Source organism: Talpa europaea, assembly GCF_964194135.1.
Source record: "Talpa europaea genome assembly, chromosome: 6".
Taxonomy (NCBI): domain Eukaryota; kingdom Metazoa; phylum Chordata; class Mammalia; order Eulipotyphla; family Talpidae; genus Talpa; species Talpa europaea.
Window position 1 is genome coordinate 42,876,653 of NC_140072.1, and position 14,232 is coordinate 42,890,884.

General features: G+C 51.4%; 1 protein-coding gene across 1 annotated transcript; it reads left to right on the forward strand.

The window, feature by feature from the left end:
- Positions 1-943: 943 nt before the first annotated feature.
- Positions 944-12,278, forward strand: NT5DC4 (5'-nucleotidase domain containing 4; the record flags this gene model as incomplete). Its single annotated transcript, XM_084234809.1, is given in 19 exon segments — positions 944-1,035; positions 1,474-1,547; positions 1,636-1,753; positions 1,859-1,954; positions 2,165-2,171; positions 2,174-2,260; positions 2,262-2,273; positions 2,692-2,747; positions 3,086-3,146; positions 3,373-3,426; positions 3,686-3,769; positions 4,080-4,112; positions 4,814-4,921; positions 5,129-5,195; positions 5,311-5,481; positions 6,563-6,614; positions 6,991-7,051; positions 9,873-9,950; positions 12,225-12,278. Coding segments are annotated over 19 exon segments (1,365 nt in total).
- Positions 12,279-14,232: the final 1,954 nt, after the last annotated feature.

The following is a 14,232-nucleotide window of genomic DNA, read 5'->3' on the forward strand; positions in this document are numbered from 1 at the left end:
TTTTTTTTACAATATGATGTGTCACATCACCTGGGTCTTTCCGGATGATCCAGTTCACTGCCCTGCATGCCAAGCACAGTATTTTATTGTAAAACAAGTGGCATGGCCCTCAGGGGCTGTCCGTAGCTTCACCCTAAATGACCCCAGTTGCTCCGATTTTTGGTGCTGACTTTGTCTTTTTTTTTTTTTTTTCCTGATTCTAAGAGCCTAGTCACTTGTTACTTTTAGAACTCTTGGACACACTTCTAACAATTTTTTTTTAAAGATTCATTTATTTATACAAGAACTGGGGTACAGGCCAGATGAACGGGAGGGTGAGAGGATTCACCAGAGGCAGGCAGAGTGACCGAAATACACTGCTGAGGGGAGCAGCAGGCAAGCCAGGAGAGGTCTGCTGTGCCATGTGGGATTCTCACCAGTTGGCTGGGATCGAACCCGCCCTGCAGAGGCTGCGGACAGCTTTATAGTGCGGCACTCAATCACCTGCGCCACCAGGGAGGACCTAACAATTATTTCTTTAGATGGTTTTGGAGTGGGAAAGATGGTCACCAAGTATATAAAGCAAGAGTCTCCCAAGTTCTTTATTTATTGAAGACTTGTTTTCAAAGCACATGAGTTTCCTCTCTTTGTAACCTCATGTTTACTTCACCCTGGGTTCTCTGCTATACTCGAGGTGGCTGAGGTCCTTGGAGGCGTAAGGTGGCATAGTGTAACTGAATTATTCTTCCCTGACCATTACTGCATTTTCTCTTGAAGAAGAGAGGGAATACCAGAGACTGTCCTGACTGACTCCTCCCTCAAAGGGGGAGGGGATGGAGGCCCCGGACCAGCAAGTCAGTGGTATCTAAAAGAAGTATTTGAGGGAGAGGGGAACTCTGGGCTTCGCTGACAGTGTGCAGGTGACCAGGGAAGGGATCACTGCCGGCCCTGACTTCTGGTGGTGATGGCCAGTGTGGATGGGGAAGAGCCAAGGGAACCCCAAGGGCTGCCACGGGGCTTGGTCTCTCAAGGTCTAAAGCAGGATTGGAACCAGCGGTGAGACGGGCTATTGGGGTGTGGGTTGGGGGGAATCTCAGCTGTAAACCCCTCCTTTTCTGAATACCCCACATAACACAGCCCTGAGATGGCTCCTTTAAATATACAGATATCGTGACCCTCAAAATATGTGCCTGAACTGCAAGGCAGTTCCCTGCAGAAGGAAACCCCCCTGGCAGGGTATGAGCTCCTTCCCTTCCTTCTCACGATGGTCTCCCCCAACTCCTCATGCCTGACACCCACTTATGACAAAAGGCATCCACTGAACTTGGACCATGACCCCCCCTAAAGACAATTACACTTCCTGGCTCTCAGGGGGACCTAGAGCACACTCCCTATATACACTCATACCCACATGCTTTGACACCCTCAGGCCTAACAAAACCTTGGGTCTTGGAGTTTGGTGTGCTGATCCCAACATCCTTCTCCCCTCCCCAGGATTTTTGTCAACCACAGCCTGGCCCTGGGGAAGATTCGCTGCTTTGGTCTCGACTTGGATTACACTCTGCCTGGTAGGGAGGAGGAAGCACAGGAAATTTGGGACAGGGCAGAACAGGAGGTGGGCAACCACCAGCCTGGGTCTTCTTGGGATCTCCACAGCGTACAAATCCCCGGCCTATGAGACGCTGGCCTTCGAGTTGCTGCTGGAACGCCTGGTGTGCATCGGGTACCCTCATGAGATCCTGCGCTACACCTACGACCCTGCCTTCCCCACCAGGTGCACGGGGGGGGGGGGGGGGGGAGGAGCCCTCTCCTGGTGGGAGGGGGCTGTCACCGGCCATGGCCTTGGCACCCCCACCTGCAGCCTTTGCTCTCTCCCCAGGGGGCTGGTGTTTGACTCACTCTACGGGAACCTGCTGAAGGTGGATGCCCACGGGAATGTGTTGCTGGGAGTCCATGGCTTCTCTTTTCTCTCTGAGTAAGGGAGTAAGGGGGTGGGGTGGAGGGAAGAAGAGGCGAGTATACTCCTGGATACTGGAGGAGAGAAAGGAGGGAGGGGAGATAGGTTCACAGCAGAGGCTCACAAAGTCAGGTTGATAAAGGGGGTAGAGCAGGAAGGGTGGAGGAGGAAGGAATGGCAGGGCCCGGCCCCTGGGCGGCGCTGGTGAGGGGTCACAGCAGCACCCAGCTTGCCTCCCTCTGCAGAGCAGAGATAAGGAGCTTCTACCCCAGTAAGTTCATTCAGAGGGACCAGGTGCAGCGCTTCCGCTTCCTCAATACTCTCTTTTTTTTTTTCATGTTTTTATTTATTTATTTGTTTTTTGTTTATACATGCACTGGGTACAGTCAGAAGCGCGGGAGGGTGAGAGAATTCACCAGAGCCAGAGCGGGGAGCAGAGCAGGCAGAAGGACCGAAGTACACTGCTGAGGGGAGCAGCGGGCGGCAGGAGAGGTCTGCGCGCCATGTGGGACCCTCCCCCGGTGGCCGGGGAGCAGCCGGGGATCGAACCGGCGCCGCAGAGGCCGCGGGCAGCTTCGCAACCCAGCGCTCAACCGCTGCGCCACCGGGGAGGCCCTTCCTCAATACTCTCTTCAGCCTGCCAGGTGAGGGTTGGATGGGAATGTGGGGAGGTCATTCTCTGGGGCCCAACTCGAGCCTGGGAGGCTGCTGCCTGGATCTCTGGCCAGTGACTGGCCTGCCTCTCCATCCCAGAAACTTATCTCTATGCCTGCCTCGTGGACCTCTTCTCTGGCTGCTCTTGCTGCACCAAGTGCGTCCTCGGACCTGCCTGGCCGTGGGTGACCCATGGGATGTTATCACTGCCCAGGGGCCCAGCCTTGAAGTGGGCACCTGCCAGATGCAGAGGTCCCTCAAGAGGATTTGAGGGGTTATAGGAGCACAGCAAAAAGGCTTTCATTGCAGAGGGCCCCTAAGCCTGTCATCAGTGTCCTCTAGTGGTGACATTCAACACCCCTCCCTGAATGGCTAGGACATGAGTCCAGTGTCAGCCTCACTGAGACTGGAGAGGTCTCTCTGGTATAGGCTCTGGGGTGGTGGTCACCTCAGGTCCCCTAATTAGCCTCCCCTTCCTTTCATGTTCTGTGCCAGCTGTGACACTGGCTATCAACATGGAAACCTCTTCATGTCTTTCCTAAGTCTGTACCAGGATGTAACGGAGTGGCCCAGGACCCCAGGACCCTTGATTGGTCCCTGCTTGACTCTCCTAGGCCAACTCCCAGGACTCCAGGCCCCATCAAGTTTCTGCTTTTCTTCCCACTGAGGACTGTGACCTGGGCTCCCCCACATCTTGGATCTAGGCTAGTGCATGGGCACACACACGTGTGCGTGCACACACATACACACACACACACTCTCTGCCCTCCTTCCTCCTGCAGGGTTGTCTCAAAGAGAAGACTCTTGAATACCTAGAGAAATATGTGGAGAAGGATGTGAGTGTCCATAGACCCAGGGTCATGGCCAGGCCTATCCCTTTCTCCCCCTGCTCCCCAGGACAGTAGGACTGTTCCCCTTCCCTGACCTCCTTCCTAAAGATTTGTACAAGCTGACAGCCTGGCATTGCTCAGGACCTCCCTGCCTGATGGGGGGTGAGCTGGAGGCTGGCTCCCAGGAGGCTGAGGCCTGAAAGGGCCTCCCAGGACTTCTCTGGGGGGACCACACCCACAGAATTCAATCCTATCTCTGTCCCAGGAGCAAATCCCCATCCTGCTGGGCAACATGAAGAAGGTTGGGAAAGTGTTTCTGGCCACCAACAGCAGCTACAACTACACAGATGTGAGTGTTTATGGAGGGATGGGGCCCACAGCCTCTGCGCCCAGAGTCTTGCCTCCTTCCTGACTCCAGGGGAGACTGAGGCACTGCAGGAAACAGTGAAGGGGTGGGGTGGCTGCTACCCCCACCACTTGGTTGACTGGTGTTTTGGGGTCCATTTTTCTTGTCTTTTAAGGTGAAATGAGCAGCTTCCCTACCATCTTATGCCTTGTTCCTAGTGTGTCCTGGGGTGGGGGGGAGGTGAGGGCAGAAGCAGGCAATGGCCCCTGGGTCAGTCCAGCTGGGGGCCTGACCTTTGCCCTGTCCTTGCCAGGCTATCATGTCCTACCTGTTTGGTGCCGCAGAGGTAAGTGCCATGTGCCTGCCTGGGTGGGTTATCCAAGATGAGGGAAAGCCAAGGTTTGCCATGGTCTGAAGGCCTCTGCCATGTCCAGGTGCCTCCTTGAGGAGGAATCTAGTGTGTGGAGGGGTCGGCTCACATGGGTGGGCCTCTGTCAAGCCTCCACAGTGGGTGGGAGGCCAGTGACTTCTGCCAGGAGGAGAAAATTACAGGGGTGGGGAATGGCTGCTCTTGCCCTTATAGAAAAGCATGACAAGGCAATCAGAGGTTTGGGGTGGGGCTCTGCAGGTGGAAGGGATGACGAGGTTGTGCAGGCCCAGGGAGGGGAGTAGGGAACATGTCCTGCAACTCCAGTGTGACCAGTTGAGTTGATCAGAGCTGTCCCATGTCTCCGGGTCTCTGACCGCATGGTGAGGCACTGTAGAGGTGATAAAAGAGTCCATGTGATGTCCCACACCAGCCTCCACACACACAGGCAGAGAGCCAGCACCTTGGTGCCCTGGGCATGCGCCATCTCACTGTGAGGCAGACCAGGGCATGTGGATACTCGAGACTCGAGGGTCGCACAAGCCCTGGCTGGGCTTGGGCTGGTGGCCCAGCCGGCCAGGGTGGAGCGGGGGTGGATGACCTGGTTGAGGAAGGGGGAGCTGGATGAGATTTCCGGGCTGAGTGCACATCTGCACACTATCCCCACATCTGCCCAGCAGACGGAGGCCTCAGCCAGGCCTTGGAGGTCCTACTTTGACCTGATTGTGGTGGACACACAGAAGCCCCGCTTCTTTGCAGAGGGAACGGTGCTGAGACAGGTCAACATGGTAATGCTGAGGCCCCGTTCACCTTGACCTGTGGACCACAATGTGGGGAGGGAGTCTGCCTCTCATACTTGACCTGGGCTTTGCAGCTGCAGGCTGGGCTGGTTAGTCTGTCCCTGGGGGCAGAAACCCCTGGACTCCTTCAGGACAGCCTCCATCCTCCCCTGTGTGCTGCCTTCCCTGAGCAGGTTGCCCCTCTGCCTTTCCCAGGACTCGGGCAAGCTCCGTGTGGGCACCTACACCGGGTCCCACCAGCACTGTGCCGTCTACTCTGGAGGTACCAGCTCCCTTGCCCCTCCCCGTCCTCTCCCTTGGCTGGGAGCCCATGTCCTGCACCTGCCCACCAGGACAGGAAGAGCTGTGAGCGAGCCTGCCCTTCCACGGTGGGGCAGGCTCCTCTGATGTGGTGTGTGAGCTGCTCGGGGTGCGGGGCAAGGACATCCTCTACATTGGAGACCACATCTTTGGGGACATCCTCAAATCCAAGAAGAAGCAGGGTTGGCAGACTTGCCTGGTGGTTCCTGAGCTGTCCCAGGAGCTGGGCATCTGGGCCTGGGAAAAGGGTGAGCCAAGGTGGTCAGGAACTAGCAGGGTGGCACTGGATACCTGGTCATCTTCCCCTTTTATTCTGGGGGGTCATGAATGGCCATGACAATCCTGTCCACTTTGTGGTTTATGAGTGTGGATCTATTTTATACGTGAGGAAATAGTGAGCCAGAGGGGTTAATCAGTTTGTCCAAAGTCACACAGCCTGAAGGGGCAAAGCTGAGACTCAAATCCCTGCCTCCTGACTTCAGGGACCCCTGGTATTTTTGAGTCTTCCTTCCACACCCTCCCTGAGGATTTTTATTTTTATTTATTTAATTTTTAAAAGATTTATTTATTTATTTATACAAGAATTGGGGTACAGGCTAGATGTGGGGGAGGGTGAGAGGATTCACGAGGGACAGAGCGGGGAACAGAACAGGCAGACTGACGAAAAACATTGCTGAGGGGAGCAGTGGGTGAGGCAGGAGAGGTCTGCTGTGCCATGTGGGAATCTGCCTTGCTGGCCGGGAATCAAACCGGCACTGCAGAGGCTGCGGACAGCTTCACAGCGCTGTGTGCTCAACTGCCTGCGCCACCAGGGGAGGCCCACTTCCCTGAGGATTTTTAGTCAGTGCAAGGCCCACTCCCTCTCTTGAAGTATTCTGGGATCAGGGGTTGCTGAGAACCCAAACATTTTGGGTTTAGCACAGTATTTTTTTTAATATTTATTTTCATTTATTTATGCATACAAGAATTGGGGTATAGGCCAGAGGCCCAGGGGCAAGGGGAGGGAGGGGTAAGAGGATTCACTGGAGACAGATTGAGAACCAGAACAGGCAGATCTATTGAAATACACCATGACATGATGTAGTTGGAGGCATTTGTAATGTGAATGTTATATCCTAAAATAGTTTATTCTTTGATAGGAAGGACTTATAAAGTGATTTGAAGGCATAGCGGACCGATCCTAAAGTGGGGGCCTATTGTACATAGCTGTGGAGTGTGTGCAGTAGACACCTAGCCACCCCTGTCCTCCCTATAGGCTGAGATGGGCCCCGGGCAGACAAGTGTGGGAGGGCTGTCATTCATCCCTGCTGACTTCTGTCCTTGTTTCAGAGCAGATGGAGGAACTGAAAAGACTGGACACACATCTGGCTGATCTGTTCCAGTGAGTCCTGGCCCCAGGGCCCTCCTGGGTGTGGGGAGGGGGTGGATGGTGTCAGCTACATGTAGACCTGGCAGCAAGGCCCTGGCCAGCATCATCAGGAAGTCAAGAGGATCCATTTCAGGCTGGGCTTCTCAAGTAAACTGGACTTTGGGGCCTTTCTGACCACCGTGGGACCACTTTCATTATTCCCCCAGGCCTTTCCTCTTAACCCAGCCAGCATGGACACAAACTCCTACCGTCACACAGTGCACACATCCAGTTCAATGCTCCTACTGGGTGCCAGGCAGTGACTCCTGAATAGTGTGGGTGTGTAGGGAAAGAATGCCTGGAAGCTCAGTGCCTCTCTCCCTGGGTCATGTGGCCATTTTTGCACCAGGTACATGGATGGGAGCAGTTGTGGCCTGCAAGTCATCAACTCCATCAAGAGAGAGATTCAGGTAAGAGCTGGTGTCGAATGAGGAGGGGTGGAGAAGAGGGCTGTGCTTGGTTCCAGGTCTCCAGAGCCCAGTTATCTAGCTGGCTCACCCCAACCTCTGCAGCTCCACCTGTCCTTGTCAGCCATCGCCCTCTGCTGGCCCATGTTTCAAATGACAGCAGTGTGCTCAAGCAAGGGCTGAGCTCAGCCAACAGAGTGATTTGTGGAACTGGGTGTCTGTCCCTCAATTTCCACCACCAGCCCTCCTGGAGAAGTGCCTGTCTGAGCTGGATCCTCATAATACCAAATAGCCAATTGTTGTCAGTGTGAGGGATGAGCCAGACGAGGGGAATGAGAAGATGGGATTTAGGGCCAGTGAGCTTAGGGGTCTTGGGCAAAGAGAATTCCCTTGGGTCATTACATTACAATTGGGAGAGTCCCAAGGGTCACTTGGCATCCCCAGGCTCTCGTGGGACAGTAACGAAGGATCTTTGCGGAGTCTTGCAGGGCATAAAACCCTTGCTCTCCATTTGTTCCTTCCACAATCCTCTGGGGGGGGCTAGGTAAGGATTGCCACTCTCGTTTTAAGATGAGACTAAGGCTTGGAGAGGGGAAACAGCATGCTCTTGGTCACTGGTAGTCAATGTCTGCACCAGTTCTCTAGATTCTGAACGAAGGATGATGAGGTGGCCTGCTGGGGAGCTTGCTGGGGAGCAGGAAAGGGGCTGAACATGTGGGCCTCTGCAAAGCCTCTGTGGGAACATTGGAAGGTAAATTATGCTGAGGGTTTAGTTTGGCACACTCACTCTCCAGGGCCAAGCAGGTGACTGGGAGGGAAGCAGGGAGTGGGGTTCATGGCAAAGAGGAGAGCTGCCCTCTTCCTAGAGCACTGTCTGGCATAACAGCTGCGTGCAGCTTCTGGGTACAAAGAATGCAGCTCCTTCCCTGTGTGGGCAAAGACCTCAATGCTCCCAGGTGACACACCCAGGGAGGCAGAGCTGGGTCTGGCCCCAGTAGGGTGGGCTTGCCCATGGGTGGTGCAGGACCAGCTGGGATGGGATCTCAGCGTTCTGCCCCTTTGGACAGAGATTGTCCCGGGAGCTGGATCTGTGCTACAGCACCATGGGCAGCCTGTTCCGCTGCGGTTTCCGCCACACGCTCTTCTCCAGCCAGCTGATGCACTACGCAGACCTCTACATGGCCACCTGCCTCAACTTCCTGCACTCCCTGCTCAGCTCCCTGTATCTGGTGGCCCCAGAGCTGGTGCATCCCTGCAAACCTCCCTGGCATCCCTGACCCTCCTCAGTCCAGAAACCCACTGTTCCCAGGCCTGCCAGGAACTTTTGACGTCACTTGACCTAGTCTCCTACCTTGTGACACAAGTGCATCAAATCCACTGCCAACAGTGCAGAGAGGAGCCAGTTATCTAGATAAGCGTCACTGCTGGGGAAGTTTCCCTCTTGCCCCACCGTAACTCCTGCTTTAAACTGAAGCCACATCAATCTCATTTTTTCCTTAGTAGAAATGATACAAGTTGTAGGAGGAAGCCTGATCAATGACCTCAGAGGAAGTAGCAGATGGTGCAGTAAATGCTCCAGCTGGTTCCCGTGGAAGAGCATGCTTTCCCATGCCCCCAGGGCTGGGGACAGGCAAGTGGAGGTGGCGATGGTGGCACCGGATTAGCGGAAGCCACGGGACTGGCCAGTGCAGAGCCTCCCTGAGCATGTGCGTCAGTTGTTCCAGCAAAGTATCATTTTTTCCATTTTACGAGATGCAGACAGTCTGATATCAGTGACCTGGTCTGTAACTAGGTCTCTGGGGGCTCCCTGCCACTCTCAGCAGTCTTCCAGATGTTCGAGAGAAGAAGGACATTTTCTGAGTGTCTGTTCTATTTCCTCCATTGGGCTGGGTGCTTTATTTTTTAATCATTGATTATACTTAATGCTTTATATAATCTGGCAAAGTAGGTTTTGTTATCCTCACTTTACCATTAGCAAAAGGAAGTGCAGAGAACCTAAGTAATTTGCTGTCGCAGGGCTAGAAAATGGCATCTGAGAGAGCTGGATTTGAACCCAATGCTATTGAACTCCAGGGGACTGACTGACCCTCCCGTGCGCTGCAGCACTGCACAAGATGGGGCGCTGAGCACTCACTGTGCAAGCTCGTCTCACTTTCAGATGAGCAGGACTAGTGCATTCCTGTTGGCAAAGCTGGGAGTGCAGCATGGCCATCCAGGTTGTTAGGCCAGACAGGTGAGGAAAAAGCACCTCTGAGTGCTAAGGTGAAACAGCTAAAGAAACCTGACCTTTGTCCAACCTTGCCGGCCTGGGATTTCTGAGCAAGTCCATCTGCTAGCTCTTTTTTTTTTTTTTAAATGACAACTCTTTTTTTTTTTTTTAAAAGATTTATTTATTTGCTTATACAAGCACTGGGTACAGTCAGAAGTGCGGGAAGGTGAGAGAATTCACCAGAGCCAAAGCGGGGAGCAGAGCAGGCAGAAGGACTGAAGTACACTGCTGAGGGGAGCAGCAGGGGGCAGGAGAGGTCTGCATGCCATGTGGGACCCTCCTCCGGTGGCCGGGGAGCAGCCAGGGATCGAACCAGCACTGCAGAGGCTGCGGGCAGCTTCACAACCCAGCACTCAACCGCTGCGCCACCAGGGAGGCCCCATCTACTAGCTTTTTCTTTCTCCAGCTGCCCCTCGGGCGCCCTAGTCTGCAGCATCAGTGGGCGGAGAGCTGGTGGCTGTGGGTGGAGGTGGAGTGGGTGGGTGCTCCCACAAGGAGGATCCTCAGAAGGCCTCCCCCCACTGGAGCTGCTCCCCACACTCTGTGTCCCTGCAGATGCCCCATGATTTAGCGGTGGAGCAAGAACGGGCCAGTGGCGATCCCACCTCCTGCCGCCTCTCCTGTGGCCAGAGGGTGAGTTGCCAGAGGTGACTGTGGCCTCTTCTCCTATGGGAGGAGCTCAGTGGCTTGGGGCTACTATAGGCTACTGCTGGGGTCCCCAGAAGAGGGGCATTTTTTGAGATTTGAGGGAGCTTTTTTGTCTTTAAGAGTAATCATTCCTGAGTACTTATGCAGCATTATACATCATTTTACTAAAATTTGTTTTTCTTTTTAGCTCTTCTATGTTATAGTTAGGATAATGAATGGATATTTTTTAAAAATTGAGAGACAGTAGTTATATTATCTATGAATTTCAGTTCAGGATAGAGGAAATTAAAATATGCATTTAAAAATGGGGATTGGTGCTCGCTTAGGCAGCACATATACTAAAATTGGAACGATACAGAGAAGATTAGCATGGCCCCTGCGCAAGGATGACAGGCAAATTCGTGAAGCATTCCATATTTTTTAATCCAGTCAAAAAATGGACAGAAGAGGTAAAAAGAAACTTCTCTGAAGAGGAAATGCAAATGGCCAACAGGCATATGAAAAAATGTTCAACATCACTTGTCATCAGGGAAATGCAAATCAAAACTACCATGAGATACCATCTTACACCAGTGAGAATGGCACATATTAAAAAAACTAGCAACAACATATGTTGGTGAGGATGTGGAGAAACAGGAACTCTCCTGCACTGTTGGTGGGAGTGCAAACTAGTCCAGCCACCATGGAGAGCTGTGTGGAGATTTCTTGACCTACTAAACATAGAGCTTCCATAGGATCCAGCAATTCCACTCCTAGGTATTTACCCAAAGGACACAGAAACATCAATTCCAAAGAGCACCTGCACCCCTATGTTTATAGCAGCACTGTTTACAATAGCTAAGCTTTGGAAACAACCCAAATATCCAAAAATAGATGACTGGATCAAGAAGATGTGGTACATATATACCATGGAATATTACTCAGCATTCAAAAAAGATAAGCACATGCAATTTGCAGCAACATGGATGGTGCTGGAAGGGATCATGCTCAGCGAAATAAGCCAGAAAGAAAAAGAGAAATACTGGATGGTCTCACTCATAGCAGGAATCTAGAAAACTTAAATAAGGGACCAGGAAAAAGAAAAACTATAAGAAAGTAAAAATCAAAATCAACAAACAACTATGAACCAGAGACACTCTATGGGGGGTGGGGGGCGAGGAAAGGAGGGATTGGGGTCAAAATAAGTGGGTCGCAATTGTATGGGGAATATAAAAATAAAATTTATATAAAAAAATGGGGATTGGTCTAATTGCCTGAGAGTCTCTGGCTGAGAGAGCCCAGACTCCCAGGGCCCCGACGTGGCATTGCCTGGCTGCTTTGGTACCCTGCACCCTCCAGAACACTTTCCCTCCGGGAGGTCGCAGGACACATGCTTTCTCACGCAGACTTCCTCTTCCAGGTGGTGTTTATTTTCATTTTTTAAAGAATTATTTTATTTATTTATGTTCACAAGAGCTGGGGTATAGGCCAGAGGTGTGGGGAATGGTAAGAGGATTCACCAGAGACAGAGTGGGGAACAGAACAGGCAGACTGACTGAAATGCACTGCTGAGGGGAGCAGCAGGCGAGTCAGGAGAGGTCTGCTGCTCCATGTGGGTAACTCCCTGGCCAGGGATGGAACTCGTGCTGCAGTGGCTACTGACACTGCTGATAGCTTCATGGTGTTGACTAAACCCCTTGCACCACCAGAGAGGCCCCTCCAGGCAGTGTTTATAAATAAGGTTATGGGGACTCCAATTTTGTTCTTTGCACCTTGTGCTGCCTGACCCCCTTGAAAGGAGATTCCAGCTTTGCTGAGTGGCAGACTTGGCTCTTAGCCCGGCTCTGCAGCCCTGAACTCCCCGTGAAGTTTCCTGTTCCTACCCTGGCATTCCTGGCATTCAAATGTCCATCTCATAGGTCCCATGTGCTGGTGGTTGCAAGCTCAGTGTCAGTATTTCATTGGCACTTACAGTGCTTACTGTGCCCCACTGAGTACAAGCCAAATCCTAAGTCACTTTACTCCTGCCTAGGAGAAGCTCAGAACTCAAGTATATTAATAATCTTTCATCAGTGGTTTGCAACCTTTGTCCATCCAAGGCACAGAGGATGGCCATATTCCCAACAGTAGCTGAGGGTTCTCTGGGGAGGTGGAGGTTTAGTCCCAGTACCCCTCCTTTCCCTCCCAGTTCACAGTTTCTACTGCTGGTGGGAGTCCCTAGGTGACTGTGAGAGGTTAAGTCTCCATAACCGTCACTTTTCATTTTTTGTTTCTTGTAAGGTGGAGGCCAAAGAGAGCGAGGAGGACCAGGAGGGCTGCTTTGGGGCCTACTGAATCCTGGACGTGGGCTGGGATAGCTCCTCTTCTTGAGATATTTTTCAAATAGCAGGAAAAGCATGCAAGAGGGCAAGGACAACAGTATTCTAATCTTTGAAATGTAACAGATTTGGAGTCCAAAAATGCTTCTTTTAGGGAGGAGGAAAGACTATTGCTTTCATCCTAGAAGTCAGCCCACACAGCCTTTGAGTCATTTGCAAATGTAACGAGCAGAATGACTTTTCCCCAGTTCCTTGGAGCTGCATCGCGTTCATGTCCAATTTTTAAATATTTCTGCTTAAAATATAGTATTCCTGTTCGCTTTTGTTTGCCAGTAGTGACAATAATACCTGATTGGCGTCAGATGACTTTGTTCTGGGCCACAGTAAATGAGATAGCCCACACATCTTGGAACTGGTCACACACATGCAGTAAACACATAAAAAGCCACACTTGTGATTGAAAAATTTGAGTCTTTGTTTTGGAAGGAGCTGCTCTTCGTGTTCATTGTTCTGGCGTCACTGATTTTTATTCACTCTTACAGTCGCCTTTTGTCTGTTGGTCTCATTGGCAGTAAGTAGAGACTTGGATGAATAGGTTCACATGTTGGAAGTGACAAAACAAACTCTTGAAGGGATAGGTCTGAGATACAGTTGACTAGTTTTATTTTCTGTGGGTAAACAAGGGAAACATTTGGAATATCTGAGCAAAAATAAGGGACAACAGTCCACGTGCTTAGAGGGTTCACAGTTTTTACATTTCCTGTGCATTTCAGAAGCTTCCAGATCTGATACTGAAAGGACCTTTCATTCTTCTTCCAGGGTTGGCTCTTGGGCCCACAGTCTGTGGGGACAGATTCTCCATGCAAGGACCAGGCCTCTGACCTTGTGTCTTTAAACACTAGATTTTTTTCTTTTTAAAGATTTATTTATTTATGCATATAAGAACTGGGGTATAGGCAGCAGTTTGGGGTGGGGAGGTGAGAGGATTCACCAGAGACAGAGTGGGGAACAGAACAGGCAGATTAACTGAACTACACTGCTGAGGGGAGCAGTGGGCAAGTCAGGAGAGGTCTGCTGCACCATGTAGGTTGCTCCCTGACTGGCTGTGAATAGCTTCATAGGTTGCGTTTTAACCCCTTGCGCCACCAGGGAGGCCCTAAACACTAGATTCTTATTCAAGGGCTAGAGAGTAGTATTTTATCAGGAAAATTGTTCAGGTCCTAGGACCCATGCTTTTTTGGAAAGGTCCTGAAATAGAAAAATCAACCTTTAGAGTCAGCAAAAAGGCCTGGGGGACAAACTGGCTAAAGAATCCTAAGGGACCTGAGTGATCTGAGAGAGAAAAAGAGAGAGTGGGGGAGAAAGGGGGAGGAAGAAATAGAGCCTGCAAAGAAAGGAAGAAGGTGGCCAAAGGGCCTTTTCCCTGCTTTTCCTTCTGCTGGAAGCATTCCCTTGCCTCTGCTCCCCCAGTTAAACCTGTATCTTCCCCAACATCTCAGGGGGCCTCCCCACCTCCCGACAGACCACTTCCTTCTTTTGGCCCCTCTCCCACTGGTCTCTCTGTCTCAGGTCTTATCATTACTTGTCATTATCATGTGTCTCCGCTGGCCTCTGGACTCCAAGGGATAATTTGGCTCCTCATCAAATCTCTGGCATCTACAAATTCTTGTATTTTTACTGAGTGAACTGTGACACTGGCTTGATCATTACTCTGGGCCTGCTAGTAGAACTGCAGGGGAGAATGTGGACAAAAGAATCTAGAAAACTTAAATAAGGGACCAGGAAAATGAATAACTATAAGAAAGTGAAAATCAAAATCAACAAAAAACTATGAACCAGAGACACTTTTAAGGGGGCGGGGGCGGGAGGGGAGGGATTGGGGTCAGAATGGGGGGGCTGCAATTGTATGGGGAATATAACAATAAAATTTATTAAAAAAAATAAATAAATCTTTAAAAAAAAAGATATAT